Source organism: Symphalangus syndactylus, chromosome 6 (assembly GCF_028878055.3).
Source record: "Symphalangus syndactylus isolate Jambi chromosome 6, NHGRI_mSymSyn1-v2.1_pri, whole genome shotgun sequence".
NCBI classification, from domain to species: domain Eukaryota; kingdom Metazoa; phylum Chordata; class Mammalia; order Primates; family Hylobatidae; genus Symphalangus; species Symphalangus syndactylus.
In genome coordinates, this window is record NC_072428.2 from 75,966,730 (window position 1) to 75,988,604 (window position 21,875).

At 36.5% G+C, this 21,875-nt stretch overlaps 1 protein-coding gene across 1 annotated transcript in view; it reads right to left on the reverse strand.

Moving 5' to 3' along the window:
* Positions 1-785: 785 nt before the first annotated feature.
* The window catches only part of LOC129485384 (N-acetylated-alpha-linked acidic dipeptidase 2-like), a 61,521-nt gene continuing 40,431 nt past the window's right edge, over positions 786-21,875 (reverse strand). Inside the window, exons 5-9 of the mRNA XM_055284685.2 lie at positions 6,494-6,680; positions 4,903-5,004; positions 3,405-3,530; positions 1,524-1,710; positions 786-1,280 (exon numbers count right to left, since the gene is read on the reverse strand). Coding sequence (XP_055140660.2) covers positions 1,228-1,280; positions 1,524-1,710; positions 3,405-3,530; positions 4,903-5,004; positions 6,494-6,680 — 655 coding nt within the window. The 3' untranslated portion in view covers positions 786-1,227. The remainder of the gene's footprint in view (positions 1,281-1,523; positions 1,711-3,404; positions 3,531-4,902; positions 5,005-6,493; positions 6,681-21,875) is intronic.

Genomic DNA, 21,875 nt, shown 5'->3' on the forward strand with positions numbered 1-21,875 from the left:
TTTCTTTTATTTTTCCTTTGAGGACTGCACTTGGTGTTAAGTTCAACCTCATGCAGACCTCATGGAATTTCCAAGACTTGGGGCCTTGGCATTGTGGAACCTTCCTGCCACATGTACATAATTCACAGCATTACCAAGTCACCACGAGCTCCACGCTCATCTCTGTCAGCCCAGGACCCAGCCAGGCAGTGTCACGTGGTCTCCCAGGCATGGCTTTCCAAGCTGGCTATCCCTGCTGCGGAAGTTCTGAAGGCACTGGCCCAGGGAGCTGAGCTTGGGCCTGTCCTAAAGCTCCACAGGTGACTGCATTGCAGCCCACGTGGAAAGCTGCAGCTCTAACACAGGCATTTTGAGAGGCCTCAGTCGCCTTTAAGTGGCACTTCCAGGACACCCATCCTAAGCTCTCACAAATGGCTCCACCTTCCCAAGGATGTCCTATTGTCATTGGAACAGCCAGTGTCAGGCAGCTTCTGCTCGGGCTGACGTAGCATCTGACCCTTGGTGGGTTGCCAGACATTCCTTCCTGTTTCCGCCATGGGAAGTTAGCACTGGGAATGGTATGGAGCCCCCACGTCTACCCTAAGCCTTGGGTGTCTGCTGCTTCCAGGTCAAAAATGGACATTTCTGGTCCTGACCAGACACTACCACATTGTAACCGATGCTCTACACACTCCAGGGATGTGTAGAACAGCAATGGCAGGACAGCAAACAGTTGGCGATTTCCCCAGGTCCCACGGTGTTCCAGAGTGGGCATGTTGGGTCCCTGTTCCCAATGTGTTCCAGCCTTACCCAGGTGCACAGGGTACCCTGGGACCAACACAGGGCTTGTCAAGTAATGCTCCTGGTGTCCACAAAACAGCTCCAGAGATACCTGCATTTTGAAAAGCCTGCCAATACTACTTAGCAAAAGAAAGAAAAACTATTGACAAAGATGCCAACATGGACAGGTCTCAAAATAATCATGCTGACAGCAAAAAGCAAGATGAATGGTTGTCTAGGGATTGGATGAAGTGGGAAGGAAGAGTTGGGAGGGTGAGAATATAAAGAGATGAGAGGAAGCTTTTTTGAGATAATGGGTGTGTTCACTATTTTGATTGTAGAGATCATTTCACATATGTAAAACTTCCAATTTTATGTTTTAAATAACACAAAACTCATTTTTTTAAAGAAGAAATGTATGATATAAAGAAGGATACAATCCATCGGTAACTCAGCAAACCTAAGTTGTCATTTGTTAAAAGCAGCATTGCTTTGGGTATGAGGATCAGCATTTCTGAACTCTAATAAAGGAAGAAGAAGAGTATGAACTGAGTGTTTACTCCCCATGCCGACATCTCATGAAAATGTAAAACTAAAATAATACAAAAGCAAATGTTTTAAAATTCCTAGCAGCAGTAATCCAAAATGATATAAGTGCACTGAATTTTAGTTTAATATTATTGTGAACATGGTTGCCTGTATTCCTTCTAAAAGGGCAAGGAATATCTTTGCAAAATTGGTGGACTGATAGACTCATCCCTTACCTTTTGCTGGATAGCCTGGAGTGAGTGGGTCACCAGCACCATTCAAATTTAACACATTTCCTCTCTGGGCTGCAGTTCCAGGAAGATTCCATCCTTTGGGATATGGCTGTACCTCAGGAGCAAAGTAGTCAGCTGGATCTGAGTACAAGATGATTCCTATGGCCACTGCTAACATGGCATTTTTAACCTGCAGGGGCAGTGTGCAATTCATAATGCAGATATGGCAAATGGTTGGCTTATTCATATAAGAAAGACATTAATTTAATAATGGAAGGATATTTAGACACTGCCTTTTACCATACAATTACACATTCAGTTCTCTTGGCTTTGAACACAATTTCTCTCCTGTTAGACCTAACAGACTTCCATTATTCCACGGAATTCTAAATGAGTTATCATTTCTTCTGTGAAACATTCCTATTACAACCTGCAACTGTAGAATTAATGTCCCTTCTTTGTAGTTCTATATTTTCTATATTATAGGATAGCTCTTAATGTATTAACATATCTTTTAAATGTCTATCTCTCCTATAAGGCTGAGGGTGTTTTTGAAAACATGAACCATGTCTTCTTAATTTTAAACTACTGCCCTGTGAAATCTTGCACATCATAGAGCAAGCATCCTACAAACATTTAAGGAACTAAACTGATCTAAAATTGTACGCAGAGCAGTCATATTTGTGAAAAACAGCACAGGGTTTTTGTAAACATCTTTCTAAAAATCCAAACTGGCCAAGAATAGGAAAATACACCCTGTGAGATACTAAATTCTTCTTCACCAAAAGTATTGCAGCAGAAGATGGATAACAGTCTTGATTCATAAAAAAGCATTCCAATATTTAGAGAACACCCTGTTATATCACTAAGAGTACAATCTGTCACAACTTTTTGAAGGAAAATTGATGATGTCTATCAAAATTTTGAAAGAATATACACTATTATTTAGCCATTTAATTTCTATGAATCTATACTACAATAATCTTCACACAAATTTCTGAAGCATATATGGACAAAGATGTTCACAATGAAATTATTTGTAATAGTAACAAATTCAAGATAAGACAAACATCGTCAGTAGTAGAATGGTTAAATAAATGGCTTGTCAATTCTGTGAAATACGATGCCATCATTTAAAACAGTGAGGTAATTAATAAGCAGTTATATAGAAATTACTAAGTACCAGCCACTATCCTAAGTGCTTTCAAAGAAAGTCATTTAATAAGGACTCTGTGAGATTGGTGCCCTCGGCATTCGCATTTTATATATGAGGAAACTTTGCAACAGAGAAGTTAAGTAACATGCTCACAGTAAAATATCTAGAAAGAATAGGAGCCAGACTAGACCAGAACCCAAGTGATAATGGATCTAGGTTTCTATACTCTTAAACAATGTATTACATAACTCTCAACATGTGGACATGAAGAATATGAGTCATGGCTGAATGAAAAAAAATAAAGTCTTATAATATAGAATGTAAAAGTAAATAAATAAATATATGTAAAATGGGCATATAGGGACAGATGTATTTATATTTCACAGAATTAGGTTTGAAAAAAGGTATTAAGATTGATTATATCTGAATAATGAAGTGGGTAATGCAGAGGAGCTTTTCATTTTTTACTTTATATAAATTTCCTTCAATTAAATTTCTAAAAGCAAATATTACTTTTGTAATAAAAATGATTAGAAATAATTTTCTTGTCCAGGTATGTGAGAAAACATAGAAACATGAGTTTCTGTGTACCCATGACAAATAGGAAAAAAAAAAAAAGAAAAGAAATGTTTGAAAGCAATTTGGAAACAGAGAAGCAAGTTGGTCATTTACATTTACAGAATATATATATCCTCTCATTCTCTGTAGAAAAATAAATAATACTGTACTTTATTTCCTCTGAAGATTTTTCCATATCTTGCAATAACAATCTTCCCAGTACAGTGGATGCCCATCTCTCTTTCTAGTTTGAAAAATTCTTCAGTGAGAGCATAGTTCACATATACAAGATTTCCCTATAGGGAAAAGAAAATATATATAATACTGCTAAAATTAAAGAAAAAAAAACAAAAAATAAGTTTGCTTCACAATACTGCATCATCAAAAGTGTTTCTTTATTTGGGGAATAATAAACAGACCCACGGTAATTATGCAGAAGTCATTAGAGAATCTTTTAAAATCCTGAAAAGGTTTAAAAAAGGATAATGCATAAAAGTTATTTATTTGTTTATTATTTTGGAGACGGAATTTCACTGTCCTCCAGGCTGGAGTACAGTAGCACTCCCTCGGCTGACTGCAACCTCCTCCACCTTCTGAGTTCAAGTGATTCTGCCTCAGCCACCAGAGTAGCTGTGATTACAGACATGTGCCACCACGCCCACATAATTGTTGTATTTTTTAACAGTAGAGATGGGATTTCACCATGTTGGCCATTCTGGTCTTGAACTCCTGACCTCCAAAGATCTGCCCGCCTCAACCTCCCGAAGTGCTGGGATTACAGGTGTGAGCCACCGCACCCAGCCAGACATATCTAAACAGTATGTCCTGTGTTGAAGAAATTATCAGTGTATAAAAAGCCACAGGGAATAGAGTAAATAAATGTCATTTTAAAGATCCTAACTATATTTATTTAATTTCCAACCATTGCATTAATTTAAGAACCTCTATGGTATGATCTGTAAAATCCTATCTATGAATCCATAAAATATTCAAATTATGAAAAATGGAAAGAAGCTTGTAAAAACACCTACTGCTGGGCAGAAGCAGTGGCTCATGTCTGTAATCCCAGCACTTTGGGAGGCCGAGGCCAGCAGATCATCTGAGGTCGGGAGTTCGAGACTAGCCTGACCAACATAGAGAAACCCCTGTCTCCACTTAAAAAAAATACAAAATTAGAAGGACGTGGCGGCATGCACCTGTGGTCCTAGCTAAGCGGGAGGCTGAGGCAAGAGAATTGCTTGAACCTGGGAGGTGGAGGTTGCAGTGAGCCGAGACCGTACCACTGCACTCCAGCCTGGGTGACAACAGCAAAACTGTCTCAAAAAAACAAAACAAAACAAATATAAAAACAAACTAACAAAAAAACATCTACTGCCTCACTGAAAGGCATGTTCAGCAGTTTGTTATTTCAGACAGTGGCAACTCCTTCAGCAGGGTCAGTTTTTAATGTATTTGTTTTGTTTCTTTTTTCTCTGTCTGGTGTTCTCTTCTATTTTATTTTATTATAATTTTTTTAATTTGAGGGATGAGGTTTTCATAGTACTGAATATCAAACAATGAACCCGCATGAATGATTCACCTAATTTCCTTGGTTTTAGTCCTCTATACAGGTTTTACATTGCAAAAGAACCATTTAAAGACTTGGATTACAAATGTATTTTATTTTACCTCTGGCATGCCTTGGGCTGAGAAAGCATTATATGGTGGCACAATATCTGTAACATTCTCATAGCCATCTGGTGGTGGTTCGAGGTATGATGTTTTGAAAATCTAGCAAGAATTAAAATATGTCAAGTTAGAAAAATTCCAGATTATTATTAAGATATAATTCATTTTGCCATCAAGTATATACTTCAGATTAAGCATCCTGGAACTAGGTTATATAATTAAATAGATAAATTACACTGACAACAATGAGAAAGAGCCTTGTCATTATTAATGTCTTCCTAATAATAGAAACTTTTATAAATGCATGCAATCTCAGGTAACCAAAACTTTCCTTATAAAGTGTAACAGCAGAGCTTCAAAGGTGGCACTTTGGTGATCCTCTTTTTTTGACTATGCCTATTCAGCTTCCTTGGTGGGCTCCTTTTCTTTCATCTTTATTTAAATAATATTTCCCCATGTTTCATCCCCAGCCCATTGCTTGCCTCTGTACTCCCTCACTGCGAGACTTCATTAAGTATCAGAATTTTACTAGTAGCTAATATGCTTATGATACTTACCTTTTCAGATTCATATATTTAAATGTTTGGTGGTTATTTCATCCTGGATGTCCAAACTCAACATGTTAAAATTCAAATTTATCATCTCTCACCCTGGGACTGCTTTTGATCTGCATTTCCTACCTCTATTAATAGCTTCAGTCATTAGCCACTCACACCAGACAGTCGCGGAGTCATCCTCAACTCTATCTTCCCCTCCTTCCCCAAGTCAATCACTAATCATGTCCTGCTAATACATTTCCTTACTATTTCTGAAATCCATCCCTCTTCCTCATTCCTACTAACATCCTAAAACTTTATTATCTTTTACCTGGACTATTGTCTTAAGACAACAACTTTAACCCATTGCTTAGCCTAGGTGTAATCTACAGAGGACCTTGTCTATCTAAAATGCCCCTCTAGCCACATCCTTCCCCTGCTCAGGACTTGTCATTGGTGCCCATGAACTGAAGTTGAAGTTTAAGCTTCTTAGGACAGCATATACGCCCTTCTATGATCTGTTCCCAGGACATATTTACCGGTTTATCTCATATCATGGCCCATTTTGTATTTTACACTTTTGAAATACAGAAAATCATTACATTCTCCCAATAATACTAAGCTAATATATGCCTCCAATCCTTTGCCAATATTTTGTCTTTTGTTGAGAATTCTCTTATCCTATTTTGTCACATGGTTATCTCCTTACGTCCTTTCATGACTCACATGTCAAGACTTCAGGAAACATTGTCTAACTCCCAGGCTGGGCTGAGTGACCCTTTTCTCTGTAAATAATGAACTCTAATCATAATCTTCATAGCACTTACCATACTAATTTGAAGTCTGAAGTATTCCATTGTCTGCCTCAACTTACTTAGGCAAAGGAACCATATCCTAGTCTCATTCTGGCCTCAGGACTTAACACCATGTTGAACACATAGTGGATACTGAATAATTCACTATTAACAAATTTCTACTTTTACTTGACCCTACATTACAATCCACATAAAACGGTTGGATTGCAAAATATAAAAGGTACCAACAATTTCACATACCACAGTTTCATGTTCATCCACAATCGATATACAGTTGGCATTTGTCTCATTGGGGTAAGATAAGAGGACATCATAATGAACCAACTTGGGTGAATCTAGTCCAAATTTCTTCCACTGGGTTTGAATTTTCTTGGCAAGCAAGAAATTTTGTTCTGTTCCTGCCAGATGAGGAAGCTTTGTAAAAGAACTAAAATGAAAATAAAATATAAGAGGGTGTTAAAGACTATGCTCAGACGATGTGCCTAAAAACTATTCTAAATGCACTACTTATGCTTTGGGCATTAAGTTGTCATTCCTATATGATAGATAAAAGAAACACAGCTAATGCTACCAGTTTCTAGATAGGCCAATTTTTAAGTTATTTGTGTACAACTGCAGTTTTCATATTATGCTTCCTCAGAAAAGAACACATTCCATGGTAGACACAATCAGCAAAGACTCAGATATGAGAAGACAGCCTGGAAGAATGTCATACTTCTATACCAATAATGTTCCTTTTTGCTGCTTGTCAGAGAACAGAGACATTTTGGAAAGAAAATTAGATCTTAATATCTCGCGGGGACCAACTTGGGCACTTCCACGTTTAACTTATGTATTTCTACTGTTGATTGTAGCATGTATGCAGTTGTTTATTTATCTCACTGATGTCAAAGTCCATGCATTTTAATTTTTCATATCCCCTAGTGCTTAGTTCTTGTCTTTTACCCAAAAAGTGCAGGCTTGCTGAATTTAATTTGGGCAGTGTTCTCTTGGTTCTGGATGTAAATGGGTTGTAACATTTAAGTGACCTCACAAACATAGTTCTTAGTGAGATTTATTTTACTTGGGGTGAATAATATTTTTAAAGTCCCTGGCCAGGCATGGTGGCTCACACCTGTAATCCCAGCACTTTGGAAGGCCGAGGAGGGTGGATCAACTGAGGTCAGGAGTTTGAGACCAGCCCGGCCAACATGGTGAAACCCTGTCTCTACCAAAAATACAAAAAAATTAGCCAGGCATCATGGCAAGCGCTTGTAATCCAAGCTAGTTGGGAGACTGAGGCGGGAGAATTGCTTGAATCTGGGAGGTGGAGGTTGCAGTGAGCCGAGATCATGCCAATGCACTCCAGCCTGGGTGACGGAGTGAGACTACGTCACAAAAAAAAAAAAAAAAAAAAAAAAAAAAAATTAAAGTCACCCATCATCAGTAGAACAAAAATAAACCCTTTAAAATTTTTTTTGTTAACCAGACAACAGCCACAAAATATACAGCAGTAAAAGGAAATTAACATGTATTGAAAACCTGTTGTATGACAAGCACTCTACATTCACTTTCACATGTGTTTTCTCATTTAATCATCACAATCTTTCTTCCATCATCCCCATTTGGCAAATGAGGACACTGACAGAGTGGCTGAATAATCTACTCATAATTTTACAGCTAACAAATGCTGGAACTGGAATCCAAAATTGTAGTTATCTGATCCTGAGAAATAATGATGTTTCTAAATAATTCATCTGCTGTTATTACCCATGTGCTTAAAATTCTTCTACAACTCACTGTACCCTGCATTAGAAAGTTCACACCCCAACAAGGCATCTAAAGCACTTTTAGGTTAGATTCTCTCTTCTGTCTTTTCAGATTAATTCCACATCACTCTCTTATAAACTCCTCTACTCTCTGTCACTGAGTATACTTATTTTTCTCATAAAATGATTATGATCTTTACTATCTTTTAGCCTTTGCACAATGTCTTATCTCAGCCAAAAATATTGTCCCATCTACCTGAATCTTCCTCTATCACCACTTCTAATCACTCTCTTTTCTCATCTGCAAACTATAATCATCCATAAGGACTCTTCAAGCATCATCTTCTCTGAGAAGGTGTCCTTCTCTATATCAGAAAATGAAAACTGCAGGTATCAGATGTTTAATTTCTTACCATATTTATTTTTTAAAAGTACAAATGCGTTCAGACAGAAGTTATTTTATATGTATAGGAATAAAAAGGCAAAACGGCTAGAGATATTTAATTTCTACTTTATACAATTCATTATTTTTGTTTCTACATAGAGCAGATATGATTCTTGCAATTAGAAAAAAATATATGTATTTCCTTAAATTAGGAGGGAGGATTAGCCACGAATTTTTTGCCTCCCATCTTTTCAAGAACTCCCTGAAATGAAATAGAGAAGTACAGAAAAAGAGTAGGAAGGTATAACATCCTTTATTTTATATCAGGGTTTCTCCGTATGGTCTCAAGATGGGCATTACAGCTCCAGGCATACATATTCACCCAGTAACTTCAGGAGAAACAAGTACAAACTGGAACAACTATTCCTTCTTTTGTGTTTAACAAAGGAACATTTTTGTAGAAGATCTTAGCTAAGTTTTTCTCCCATCTCATTAGGCAAAATAGGGTCATTTACCCCTTCTCAAATCAATCATTGCCAGAGGGAGGATAATGATTGGCTTATGGACTAATCAAGAGATTCCTGGGCTGGGAGGAAGGTAACCTTTACTGAACACATACCCTCCTGAGAGAGGGCGAACACTCACAGTTGAGGCTCTGTTAATAAGAAAGTGGCTGGGAGAAATACAATTGTTCCCACATTTAAGCCCTTTAACTCAATCTTCAAGCCCTCCTTTGCCTTCTAAACTCTTCTGCTGTGTTCATTTACCCTTTAGCTCTGCAATCAACAATTCGCTTATCTCTTCAGCACCTTCTCTGAATGTTTCCTTGACCTCCTTGTCTTTCTTTTCTGTTTTTTTTTTTTCGTTTTTTTGATGGAGTTTTGCTCTTGTTGCCCAGGCTGGAGTGCAGTGATACAATCTTGGCTTACTGCAACCTCCGCCTCCCAGGTTCAAGCGATTCTCCTGCCTCAGCCTCCCGAGTAGCTGGGATTACAGGTGCATGCCACAATGCCCAGCTAATTTTTTGTATTTTTAGTAGAGGTGGGGTTTCATTATGTTGGACAGGCTAGTTTTGAATTCCTGACCTCAGGTGATCCACTGTCCTTGGCCTCCCAAAGTGCAGGGATTACAGGCATGAGCCAACGTGCCCAGCCAACCTCCTTGTCTTAACTGGTTTCCTCTGAGGACCCTGCTCAGCTGCAGGCTGTTTTGTTTTCCATGACCCCATATATCTCATGGCTAAAGTTCAGCTAGGAGGCCTTACTCTCCACTGGCTGTTTCAAATATATCTCTTTTTTCTTCTTTCCAAACTAACAGCTTTTTTGAAGCTTACAACAAAAGTCACCACCCACTACACCTTCTAGGTATGTACTGTCATCTACAAAACTTTGAGTCATGCCTCTTCATTCATTAAAGTTGGGGGCCCCTAATATGGTGTATTTCCCTCTATCCCTGTTCTTGTCATCATTCTTGGTGTGTAATATTTGTATGTGGTTGGATGCAAAAGAAAGGAAAATCAACACCAACAAGATATTTAATCATCACGAAAACCATTCAAAGATTGTTTATCAACTTATGCATATTATACACTAAAGCATAATACTAATAATATAAATAGAAAATGTTAATGTTTAATCAAGAGCATCACCATAATTTAGTTCTGATACCTCACGTCATTTTCTAGGAGCTTTCTTCTGGACACTTGATGATACAGTGCAAATACTTCAATAGTGTTAACATCTTACCTGGCCTTTTAAGTTAAGCAAATTTAAATGTAAGCACTCTGTCTCACTTGATAAGACATTCATGGCTGGGCACGGTGGCTCATGCCTGTAATCCCAGCATTTGGGAGGCCGAGGTGGGCGGATCACCTGAGACCAGCCTGGTCAACATTGCAAACCCCGTCTCTACTAAAAGTACAAAAACTAGCCAGGTGTGGTGGTGGGAGCCTGTAATCACAGCTACTCAGGAGGCTGAGGCAGGAGAATTGCTTCAACCTGGGAGGTGGAGGTTGCAGTGAGCTGAGATTGTGCCACTGCACTCCAGTCTAGGCAACAGGGCAAGACTGTCAAAAAAGAAGAAGAAGAAGAAGAAAAAAAAAAAAACCTCTGCCATTCTACTCCATTGCATGAGCTATATATAGACTGAGTCTCTCTTCAAGTGATGTTCATTCCTACTCCTTCTTTTCCTGTATCATCAAAAAAGCACCTCGCAACAGACATTTTGAACTAACCTCTTGATATCTGATGTGCCTTGATAATACATAAGCTGAAATTTAATAAGAACATTATAGCTGATTTATTCCTCATTACAATAGCTCACTCGAGTTCATCCATAGACAATAACATGGAACCTTGTGATCTCAACAGCACAGATGGGTAGAAAATAGATATACTACTCAACTTATGGTGAGGTTGTGTCCCTATAAACCCATTGAAAGTCAAAAATATTACTAAATTGAAAATGCATTTAATATCCTGATAAATCCATCATAAAGTTGAAAAATTCTAAATCAAACCATCATAAGTCAGGGATTGTTAACTGTAGTGTGTATGTACTTCACTCGGTATATCTGTCTGTAGGGTTTAACTGGAGTATCAGAAGAAAAGAAGAGAAAGAATGGTGCAGAAAGATATTTTAGGAAATAGTAAACAAGACCTTTCTAAATAAATGGAAGACATAAATTTCCATTGTCAAGAGGCTCAGAGAGCCTAAACAGGCTAAATTTAAAGAAAACTATGCCTAGACACATAGTAAAACTGCCAAAAATCAAAGACAAAAATGATACATGTTACATGATTTAATGATTGTAAACTTCTCATCAGATAACATAGCAGCTAGAAGACAGTGAAACATTTAAAGTTCTAAAAACTTCATGTGTATTAGCGGAGTCAACCCAGAATTCTATATCCAGGAAAAATATGTTTGGAGAATAAAGTTGAAGTAAAGAATTTTATGGATGAAGAAAAACTAAGAATTTGTCACCATCAGACTCCACATTACAGGAAATACTTAAGGAAGTTATTCAGACTCAACAGAAATAGCACAGGGCAACCTAAATCTTCAGAAACCAATGAAAAGCATCAAAAATGATAAATATCTAAGAAACATGAAATACTAATTTTAACTTTAACTGGTTTACAATACATATACACGTTCAAAGAAAAAATATAACATTAATATAGCATTATTTTTTGAGGTTTATATTTCATGTATGTATGATACATATGACAGCTACTTTATAAAGGATGGTGGGGGAGAGAGTAAATGGATATACAGAAATGTGAGTTTCTCCATTACATATTAAGTGACACAGTAGTAAATTTAAGAATACAGTGAAACATTATAGATGTATTATATAAGTTTTAGAGTATCCACTAAAAAGTATAGCCAAAGAGGTATAGCCAAAAGATAAATTGAAACAAAGTAAAATTTCGTATATTTTCCCCACTATCCAAAAGTCAGAAAATGAGTAAAGGTACAGAAAGAAAACAGAAAACAAACCATAAAGTGGCAGACTTAAGTTTAATTATATCAATCAATAACTATATTATATGTTAATGGACTAAATACCCACAAGGCAGAGGTTACCAGAGTGGATAAAAAAGCAAATATCTATTATATGCAGCCCACAGAAGGCATACTTAAATTAAGATTACAAAAATGAGTAAAACAGCAAATGACAACTGTGTTCTCTCTATAGAGGGTACACTTTATTTCTAATGAAAGTGATAGTTAAAAGTAAGTAGATGGAAGAAGACATCCTATATAAACATAAGTATTAGAAGGCTGACATGGCTCCATTCATATGAAATAAAATAGACTTAAAAGATTATTACTAAAGATAACTAAGCACATTTCATAAAAATAAAAGGTCATTCTGTTTTGAAGACATAACATCCATGTGTATATGCCTAATGAATGAGCCTCAGAATACATAGAGCAAAAACTGACCAAATTAATGGGACAAATAGACAATTTCGCATTCGTGGAGAAAACTATAACATAGCTCTGGATTAAATTTGACCTCCTCCCAAATTAGTAAAGAAATAAAGGAATTACCCTACCAACCAGCTAAAAAAGAAAAATCATATGATCACATTAATTGATCCAGAAAAAGCACTTGACAAAATACAACACCCATTCATGATAAAAACCCTCAGCAGTCTTGGAATAGAGGGGAGCTTTCTTAACTTGACAAAGAGCATCAACAGAATACCGACAGCTACATCATACTTAACGGTGAAACTAAATCTTTCTCCTTAAGATTGGTAAAAAGAAATGAATGTCCATTCTTACTATTCTTATTCAACAGAGTAATGGAGGTTCCAGTCAGCACAAAGAGGCAATTATTCTTAAAAAAGTAAAAGACATACAGATTAGAAAGAAAAAAGAAAAGAAACGTTCCCTTTTTGAAGATGACGTTATTGTCTACATAGAAAATTTCAATGAATCTACAAGAAACCAACCAAACCAAACAAAGAAACCAAACTCTTTCCCACCTTCCAGCCAAGTCTAGTGGCTCACATTTGTCATCCCAGAACTCTGGGAGGCCTAGGTGGGAGGATCGCTTAATACCAGGAGTTTGAAACCAACCTGGGAAATATGGCAAGACTCTGTCTCAGAACACACCCCCAAAACCAAAACAAACAAACAAACAAAATTGTCTTAGAGTTCAGCAAGGCCACAGGATGCCACATCAATACACAAACACAACAGTATTTCTATATGCTAACAACAGTTTATGTGGAAATTCAAATTAAAACACAATATAATTTGCATTTGCTCCAAAGAAAATGAAAGATGCAAATCTAAGAAAGCATATAAAGCATCTGCTTAATGCAAATTACAAAATGCTGATAAAAGAAAGATGATCTACAACTGGAAACACACCACGTTCATGTAATAGAAGACTGGACACAGCAAACATGTCAAGAATTCCCAAATAGCTCTATAGGATTACTGTAATTCCTAGCAAAGCTCCACAAATAGTTTTTTAGACAAATATGTGTTTATTATATATTTTAAATGAAAAGGTAAGGGATACAGTATAGCTACAATAATAGTTTAAAAGAATAAGGTAAGAGAAAACATTCTATATTTTGTTGAAATCTGCTGTATCACTTTAATAATCAGGACAGTACGGTACTGGATATATAGGGCAGAATATAAAACCCAGAAGCAGAATAAGACTCTGTCTCTACAAAAGAGAGAATCTAGAAATAGACTCACACAAATACACCCAACCAATTTTTAACAAAGGTGCAAAAGCAATTAAATGAAAGAAGGATAACATTTTAATAAATGGTGATAGAGCAATTGGACATTCTCAAGCAAAAGAACAAACTCAACCTAAACCTTACATCTTTAAGCACAAAATAACTCAAAATAGGTCAGAAACTTTAACGTAAAAGGTAAATTATAAACCTTTGCGGGAAAAAAGAAGACAAAATTGGTCAAAGTCCAGATCAAAGAGTTCTTAGATATGAACACAAAAGCATGATCCAAAAAGAGAAAAATTGATAAATTACACCTCATCAAAATAAGGTTTTAACTTCTGATCTGCAAATGAGGGTGGGCAAATAGACAAATTACAGACTGGAAAAAAATATTTGTTCACTGCATTTCCAACAAAAGACATATCTAGAATAGAACTGACCCTTGAAACATAGGTTTGAACAGCATGGGTCCACTTATATATGAACTTTTTTCAATAAATATATTGGAAAATTTTTTTGAGATTTGCAGCAATTTAAAAAAAAAAACTCATAAATGAACCACATAGCCTAGAAATATAAAAAAAGAACAGGTTTGTCATGAATGCATAAAGTACATGTAAAAGTATTTTATCATTTACTGTTTTAAAATAACATGAATCTATTATAAAAAGTTAAAATGTATCAAAATATATGCATACACTTACAGACTACATGGTGCCATTTGCAGTCTAGAGAACTGTAAACAAACATAAAAATACAATATAAAGTCATAATTATGTAAAATTAACTGTAATACATTGTGTACTGCAGGAATACATTTGTAGCAACAGCTTATTGCTCTTGCAGTGAGCTTGTGCGATGACTATCTGCTTAAACCACTGTATGATATTAACCATATCCCTAATCATCACTACGTGAACAGTTTGTTTCTCCAGTAAATTGCTTACGGCAGTTTAAAAAATGATCTCCCACGGTTCTCATGTAGTTCTCACCGTGTTTAGTATAATACTGTAAACCTTGAATAACACCATGGGATCCATACGAAGTGCCACTAATGATACATCATAAGAAAAAGATGAATTGCTTGGTATACCATAGACTGAGGTGTGCAGCTGTGATTGCCCTCCATTTTCAAGATAAATCCAGCATAAGGACTACTGTTAAAAAAAAAAAAAAAGGAAAAATTTATGAAGCTGTCATGGCAGCTATGCCAACAAGTGTGAAAACCTTGTTCTTTTGCAAATTACCTTTTTTTCTTGTATTGAAAATGTAGCTTTTATGTGGGTGTAGGATTGCTATAACAAAGGCATATCTATAGACTCTAATTAATGTGATTTGAGAAAAAGCAAAGTCATTCTATGATAATTTAAAGCAAACGGAAGGTAAAGGTGGAGAATAGTATGCCTGCAAAAGATGGTTTGATAAATTTAGAAAGAAGTTTAACTTTTAACCTGTCAAGATAACAGGAGGAGGAGCTTCTGCTCACCAAGAGGCAGTGGACAAGTCTTCAGATGACATTAAGAAAATTACTGAGGAGAAAGGGGATATCTGCCTGAAAAGGTTTTTCAATGCAAATGAAAATGCCCTATCCTGGGGGAGGAGGGGGATGCTACAAAGGATATTTAAGAGTAAGGAAGAGATGTAAGCACTGAGATTTAAGGCTGGAAGGGATAGGCAAATTCTACTGTTTTGTGCAAATGCACTTGGGTTTATGATAAGGGCTGCCCTTATCTATGAAGCTGCTAACCCCCAAGCCTTGAAGGGAAAAGATAAACGGCAGTTTTCAGTCTTTTGGTTGTACAACAAGAAGGCCTGGACAACAGAAACCAATGTTCTAGATTGATTCCACACATACTTTGTTCCTGCAGTCATGAAATACCTTGCCAGGAAGGGATTGTCTTTTCAAATTCTTTTGGTATTGGAAGACACCTCTGGCTACCTAGAAACCCTGAGATCAAGTAGTCTACTTGCCCCCAAACACATCTCTCTAATTTGCCCCCTAGATCAAGGGGTCATAATAACAATTTTAAGGCTCACTGCACTCTATGGAAAGGATTGTCAATACTATGGAAGAGAACCCTGAAAGAACTTAATGAAATTCGGAAAAAAATTACACCACTGAAGATGCCATCATTGTTATAGAAAATGCTGTGAAAGCCATCAAGCCCCACACAACAAATTCCTGCCAAAGAAAACTGTGTGGAGATGCGGTCATGGCTTCACAGGATTGATGACAGAGCCAAACAAGGTAATCATGAGATTGTGAATATGGCAAAAAAAAAAAAAAAAGGTTGAGGGATGAAGGGTTTCATGATAGTAATCTTGGAAAAATTCAAAAGGTAGTAGACACCAGAAAAATTAACAGAAGATGATTTGATGGAGATGAATACTTCTAAACCAGTACCAGATGATGAGGAAGAAGACAGAAGAAGCAACGCCAGAAAACAAGATGATACTAGACAATCTGGCAGAAGGGTTTCCATTATTCAAGACTGCTTTTGACTTCTTTTACAACACGGTCCTTTCTATGATACAGGCACTAAAACTAAAGCAAATGATGGAAGAAGAACTGGTAGTGTATAAAAATATTTTTAGAGAAAAGAAAAAGTAAAAAACAGGCATGATGTCTAAGAATTGAACAGAATGTGACTGCCTTTCCTGACTCCCCTTCTCTACCTTCTCTGCCTCTGCCATCCTTTAGACAGTAAGACCAACCGCTCCTCTTCCTCCTCCTCCTCACCATACTCAATGTGAATATGGGATGAAGGCCTTTATGAAAATCTACATTCACTTAATGAATAGTAAATGCTTTTCTCTTATGATTTTTTAAAAATCATTTTCTTTTCTCTAGCTTACTTTATTGTAAGAATACAGCATATAATACATATACAAAATACATGTTAATTGTCTATGTTATTGCTAAGGTCACTAGTAGGCTATTAATAGTTAATCTTTGGGGGAGTTAAAATTTATGTGTGGATTTTTGACTGCATGGGGTTTCAACACCCTATGCCCACATTATTCAAGAGTCAACTCTATATAAAGAACTCTAAAAACTCTATAGGGGGGTTGAGGATGGTGGCTTATGCTTGCAATCCTAGCACTGTGGGAGGGTGAAGTGGGTATGTCACTTGAGCTCACGAGTTCGAGACCAGCCTGGGCAAAATAATGAGACCCTGTCGCTACCAACAACAAAAACAACAACAAAAAATAAACAAATAAACAAAAATTAAAAAAAATTAGCTTGGTGTGGTGATGCATGTCTGTAGTCCCAGCTACTCAGGAGGCTGAGGTGGGAGAATCCCTTGAGCCTAGGACATGGAGGTTGCAGTGAGCTGAGATCGCAACACTGTACTCCAGCCTGGGTGATGGAGTGAGACTCTGTCTCAAAACAACAACAACAACAACAACAACAACAACAAACACAAAACTCCACAGGGGAAAACAACTTATATCTAAATACAAAATAAGCCAAAGCTGTGAATAGACTTCTAAAATTATTTCTTTATTTTTAAATTTTATGGCTACCTACTACTTGTACACATTTATAGGGTATATGTGATATCTTCATAGAAGCATACAATAAGTAATGATCAAATCAGAGTCGTTAGGATATCTATCACCTCAAACATATATCATTTCTTTGAGTTCGGAACATTTCAAATCCACTCTAGTTATTTTGAAACATACAATAAATTATTGTTAACTATAGTTGCCCTATTGTGCTATGTAATACTAGATCTTATTCCTTCTATCTAACTGTATTTTTGTACCCATTGAACCAACCCCTCAGTATCGTCCATCCTCCTCACTACCCTTCCAGTTTCTGGTAACCATCATTCTATTCTCTATCTCCATGAGATCAATTTATTTAGCTCCCACATATGAGTTACATCATGCAATATGTGTCTTTCTGTGACTGGCTTATTTCACTTTATATAATGACATTTAGTTCCATTTGTGTTGCTACAAATGATAGGATTTCTTTCTTTTTTATGCTGAGTAATAATCCATCCTGTATATACACCATAATATTTGTTGATGGAAGTTGATCATCAGGTTGATTTGGTATCTTGGCTATTGTGAATACTGCTGTGGTAAACATCAGAGTCCATATATCTCTTTGGAATTCTGATTTCCTTATTTTGAGGTAGAAACCAACCAAACCAAACAAACAAACCAAACTCTTTCCCACCTTCCAGCCAAGTCTAGTGGCTCACATTTGTCATCCCAGAACCCTGGGAGGCCTAGGTGGGAGGATCGCTTAATACCAGGAGTTTGAAACCAGCCTGGGAAATATGGCAAGACTCTGTCTCAGAAAAGTCCCCCAAAACCAAAACAAACAAACAAACAAAACTTTCTTAGAGTTCAGCAAGGCCACAGGATGCAACATCAATACACAAACACAACAGCATTTCTATATGCTAACAACAGAGTATGTGGAAATTGAAATTAAAACACAATATAATTTGCATTTGCTCCAAAGAAAATGAAAGATGCAAATCTAACAAAGCATATAAAGCATCTGCTTCATGCAAATTACAAAATGCTGATAAAAGAAAGATGATCTACAATTGGAAACATACCACGTTCATGTAATAGAAGACTGGACACAGCAAACATGTCAAGAATTCCCAAATAGCTCTATAGGATTACTGTAATTCCTAGCAAAGCTCCACAAATAGTTTTTTAGACAAATATGTGTTTATTATATATTTTAAATGAAAAGGTAAGGGATACAGTATAGCTACAATAATAGTTTAAAAGAATAAGGTAAGAGAAATCATTCTATGTTTTGTTAAAATCTGCTATATCACTTTAATAATCAGGACAGTACGGTACTGGATAAATAGGGCAGAATATAAAACCCAGAAACAGAATAAGACTCTGTCACTACAAAAGAGAGAATCCAGAAATAGACTCACACAAATACACCCAACCAATTTTTAACAAAGGTGCAAAAGCAATTAAATGAAAGAAGGATAACATTTTAACAAATGGTGATAGAGCAATTGGACATTCTCAGGCAAAAGAATAAACTCAACCTAAACCTTATATCTTTATGCACAAAATAACTCAAAATAGGTCAGAAACTTTAACGTAAAAGGTAAATTATAAACCTTTGGGGGAAAAAAGAAGACAAAATTGGTCAAAGTCCAGATCAGAGAGTTCTTAGATATGAACCCAAAAGCATGATCCAAAAAGAGAAAAATTGATAAATTACACCTCATCAAAATAAGGTTTTAACTTCTGATCTGCAAATGAGGGTGGGCAAATAGACAAATTACAGACTGGAAAAAAATATTTGTTCACTGCATTTCCAACAGAAGACTTGTATCTAGAATCTAGAATAGAATTGACCCTTGAAACATAGGTTTGAACAGCATGGGTCCACTTATATATGAATTTTTTTCAATAAATATATTGGAAATTTTTTTTGAGATTTGCAGCAATTTAAAAAAAAACTCATAAATGAACCACATAGCCTAGAAATATAAAAAAAAGAAGAGGTTTGTCATGAATGCATGCAGTACATGTAAAAGTATTTTATCATTTACTGTTTTAAAATAACATGAATCTATTATAAAAAGTTAAAATGTATCAAAATATATGCATACACCTGCAGACTACATGGTGCCATTTGCAGTCTAGAGAACTGTAAACAAACATAAAAATACAATATAAAGTCATAATTATGTAAAATTAACTGTAATAAATTGTGTACTTCAGGAATACATTTGTAGCAACAGCTTATTGCTCTTGCAGTGAGCTTGTGTGATGACTATCTGCTTAAACCACTGTATGATACTAAGCATCTCCCTAATCATCACTACGTGAACAGTTTGTTTCTCCAGTAAATTGCTTATGGCAGTCTAAAGAATGATCTCCCATGGTTCTAATGTAGTTCTCACCGTGTTTAGTATAATACTGTAAACCTTGAATAACACCATGGGATCCATTCAAAATGCCACTAATGATACATCATAATATAAAGATGAATTGCTTGGTATATCCTAGACTGAGATGTGCAGCTGTGATTGCCCTCCATTTTCAAGATAAATCCAGCATAAGGACTATTGTTAAAAAAAAAATAAAACGGAAAAATTTCTGAAGCTGTCATGGCAGCTATGCCAACAAGTGTGAAAACCTTGTTCTTTTGCAAATTACCTTTTTTTCTTGTATTGAAAAGGTAGCTTTTATGTGGGTGTAGGATTGCTATAACAAAGGCATATCTATAGACTCTAATTAATGTGATTTGAGAAAAAGCAAAGTCATTCTATGATGATTTAAAGCAAACGGAAGGTAAAGGTGGAGAATAGTATGCCTGCAAAAGATGGTTTGATAAATTTAGAAAGAAGTTTAACTTTCAACGTGTCAAGATAAGAGGAGGAGCAGCTTCTGCTCACCAAGAGGCAGTGGACAAGTCTTCAGATGACATTAAGAAAATTACTGAGGAGAAAGGGCATATCTGCCTGAAAAGGTTTTTCAATGCAAATGAAAATGCCCTATCCTGGGGGCGGAGGGGGATGCTACAAAGGATATTTAAGAGTAAGGAAGAGATGTAAGCACTGAGATTTAAGGCTGGAAGGGATAGGCAAATTCTACTGTTTTGTGCAAATGCACTTGGGTTTATGATAAGGGCTGCCCTTATCTATGAAGCTGCTAACCCCCAAGCCTTGAAGGGAAAAGATAAACGGCAGCTTTCAGTCTTTTGGTTGTACAACAAGAAGGCCTGGACAACAGAAACCAATGTTCTAGATTGATTCCACACATACTTTGTTCCTGCAGTCATGAAATACCTTGCCAGGAAGGGATTGCCTTTTCAAATCCTTTTGGTATGGGAAGACACGTCTGGCTACCCAGAAACCCTGAGATCAAGTAGTCTACTTGCCCCCAAACACATCTCTCTAATTTGCCCCCTAGATCAAGGGGTCATAATAACAATTTTAAGGCTCACTGCACTCTATGGAAAGGATTGTCAATACTACGGAAGAGAACCCTGACAGAACTTAATGAAATTTTGAAAAAAATTACACCACTGAAGATGCCATCATTGTTATAGAAAATGCTGTGAAAGCCATCAAGCCCAACACAACAAATTCCTGCTAAAGAAAACTGTGTGCAGATGCGGACATGACTTCACAGGATTGATGACAGAGCCAAACAAGGTAATCATGAAAGAGATTGTGAATATGGCAAAAAAAAAAAAGCTTGAGGGATGAAGGGTTTCATGACAGTAATCTTGGAAAAATTCAAAAGGTAGTAGACACCAGAAAAATTAACAGAAGATGATTTGATGGAGATGAATACTTCTAAACCAGTACCAGATGATGAGGAAGAAGACAGAAGAAGCAATGCCAGAAAACAAGATGATATTAGACAATCTGGCAGAAGGGTTTCCATTATTCAAGACTGCTTTTGACTTCTTTTACAACACGGTCCGTTCTATGATACAGGCACAAAACTAAAGCAAATGATGGAAGAAGAACTGGTAGTGTATAAAAATATTTTTAGAGAAAAGAAAAGGTAAAAAACAGGCATGATGTCTATGAATTCAACAGAAAGTGACTGCCTTTCCTGACTCCCCTTCTCTACCTTCTCTGCCTCTGCCATCCTTGAGACAGTAAGACCAACCGCTCCTCTTCCTCCTTCTCCTCAGCCCACTCAATGTGAATACTGGATGAAGGCCTTTATGAAAATCTACATTCACTTAATGAATAGTAAATGCTTTTCTCTTATGATTTTTTAAAAATCATTTTCTTTTCTCTAGCTTACTTTATTGTAAGAATACAGCACATAATACATATACAAAATACATGTTAATTGTCTATGTTATTGCTAAGGTCACTAGTAGGCTATTAATAGTTAAGTTTTGGGGGAGTTAAAATTTATGTGTGGATTTTTGACTGCATGGGGGGTCAGCACGCTATGCCCACACTATTCAAGAGTCAACTCTATATAAAGAACTCTAAAAACTCCATAGGGGGGTTGAGGATGGTGGCTTATGCTTGTAATCCTAGCACTGTGGGAGGGTGAAGTGGGTATGTCACTTGAGCTCACGAGTTCGAGACCAGCCTGGGCAAAATAATGAGACCCTGTCACTACCAACAACAAAAACAACAACAAAAAATAAACAAATAAACAAAAATTAAAAAAATTAGCTGGGTGTGGTGATGCATGTCTGTAGTCCCAGCTACTCAGGAGGCTTAGGTGGGAGAATCCCTTGAGCCTAGGACATGGAGGGTGCAGTGAGCTGAGATTGCAACACT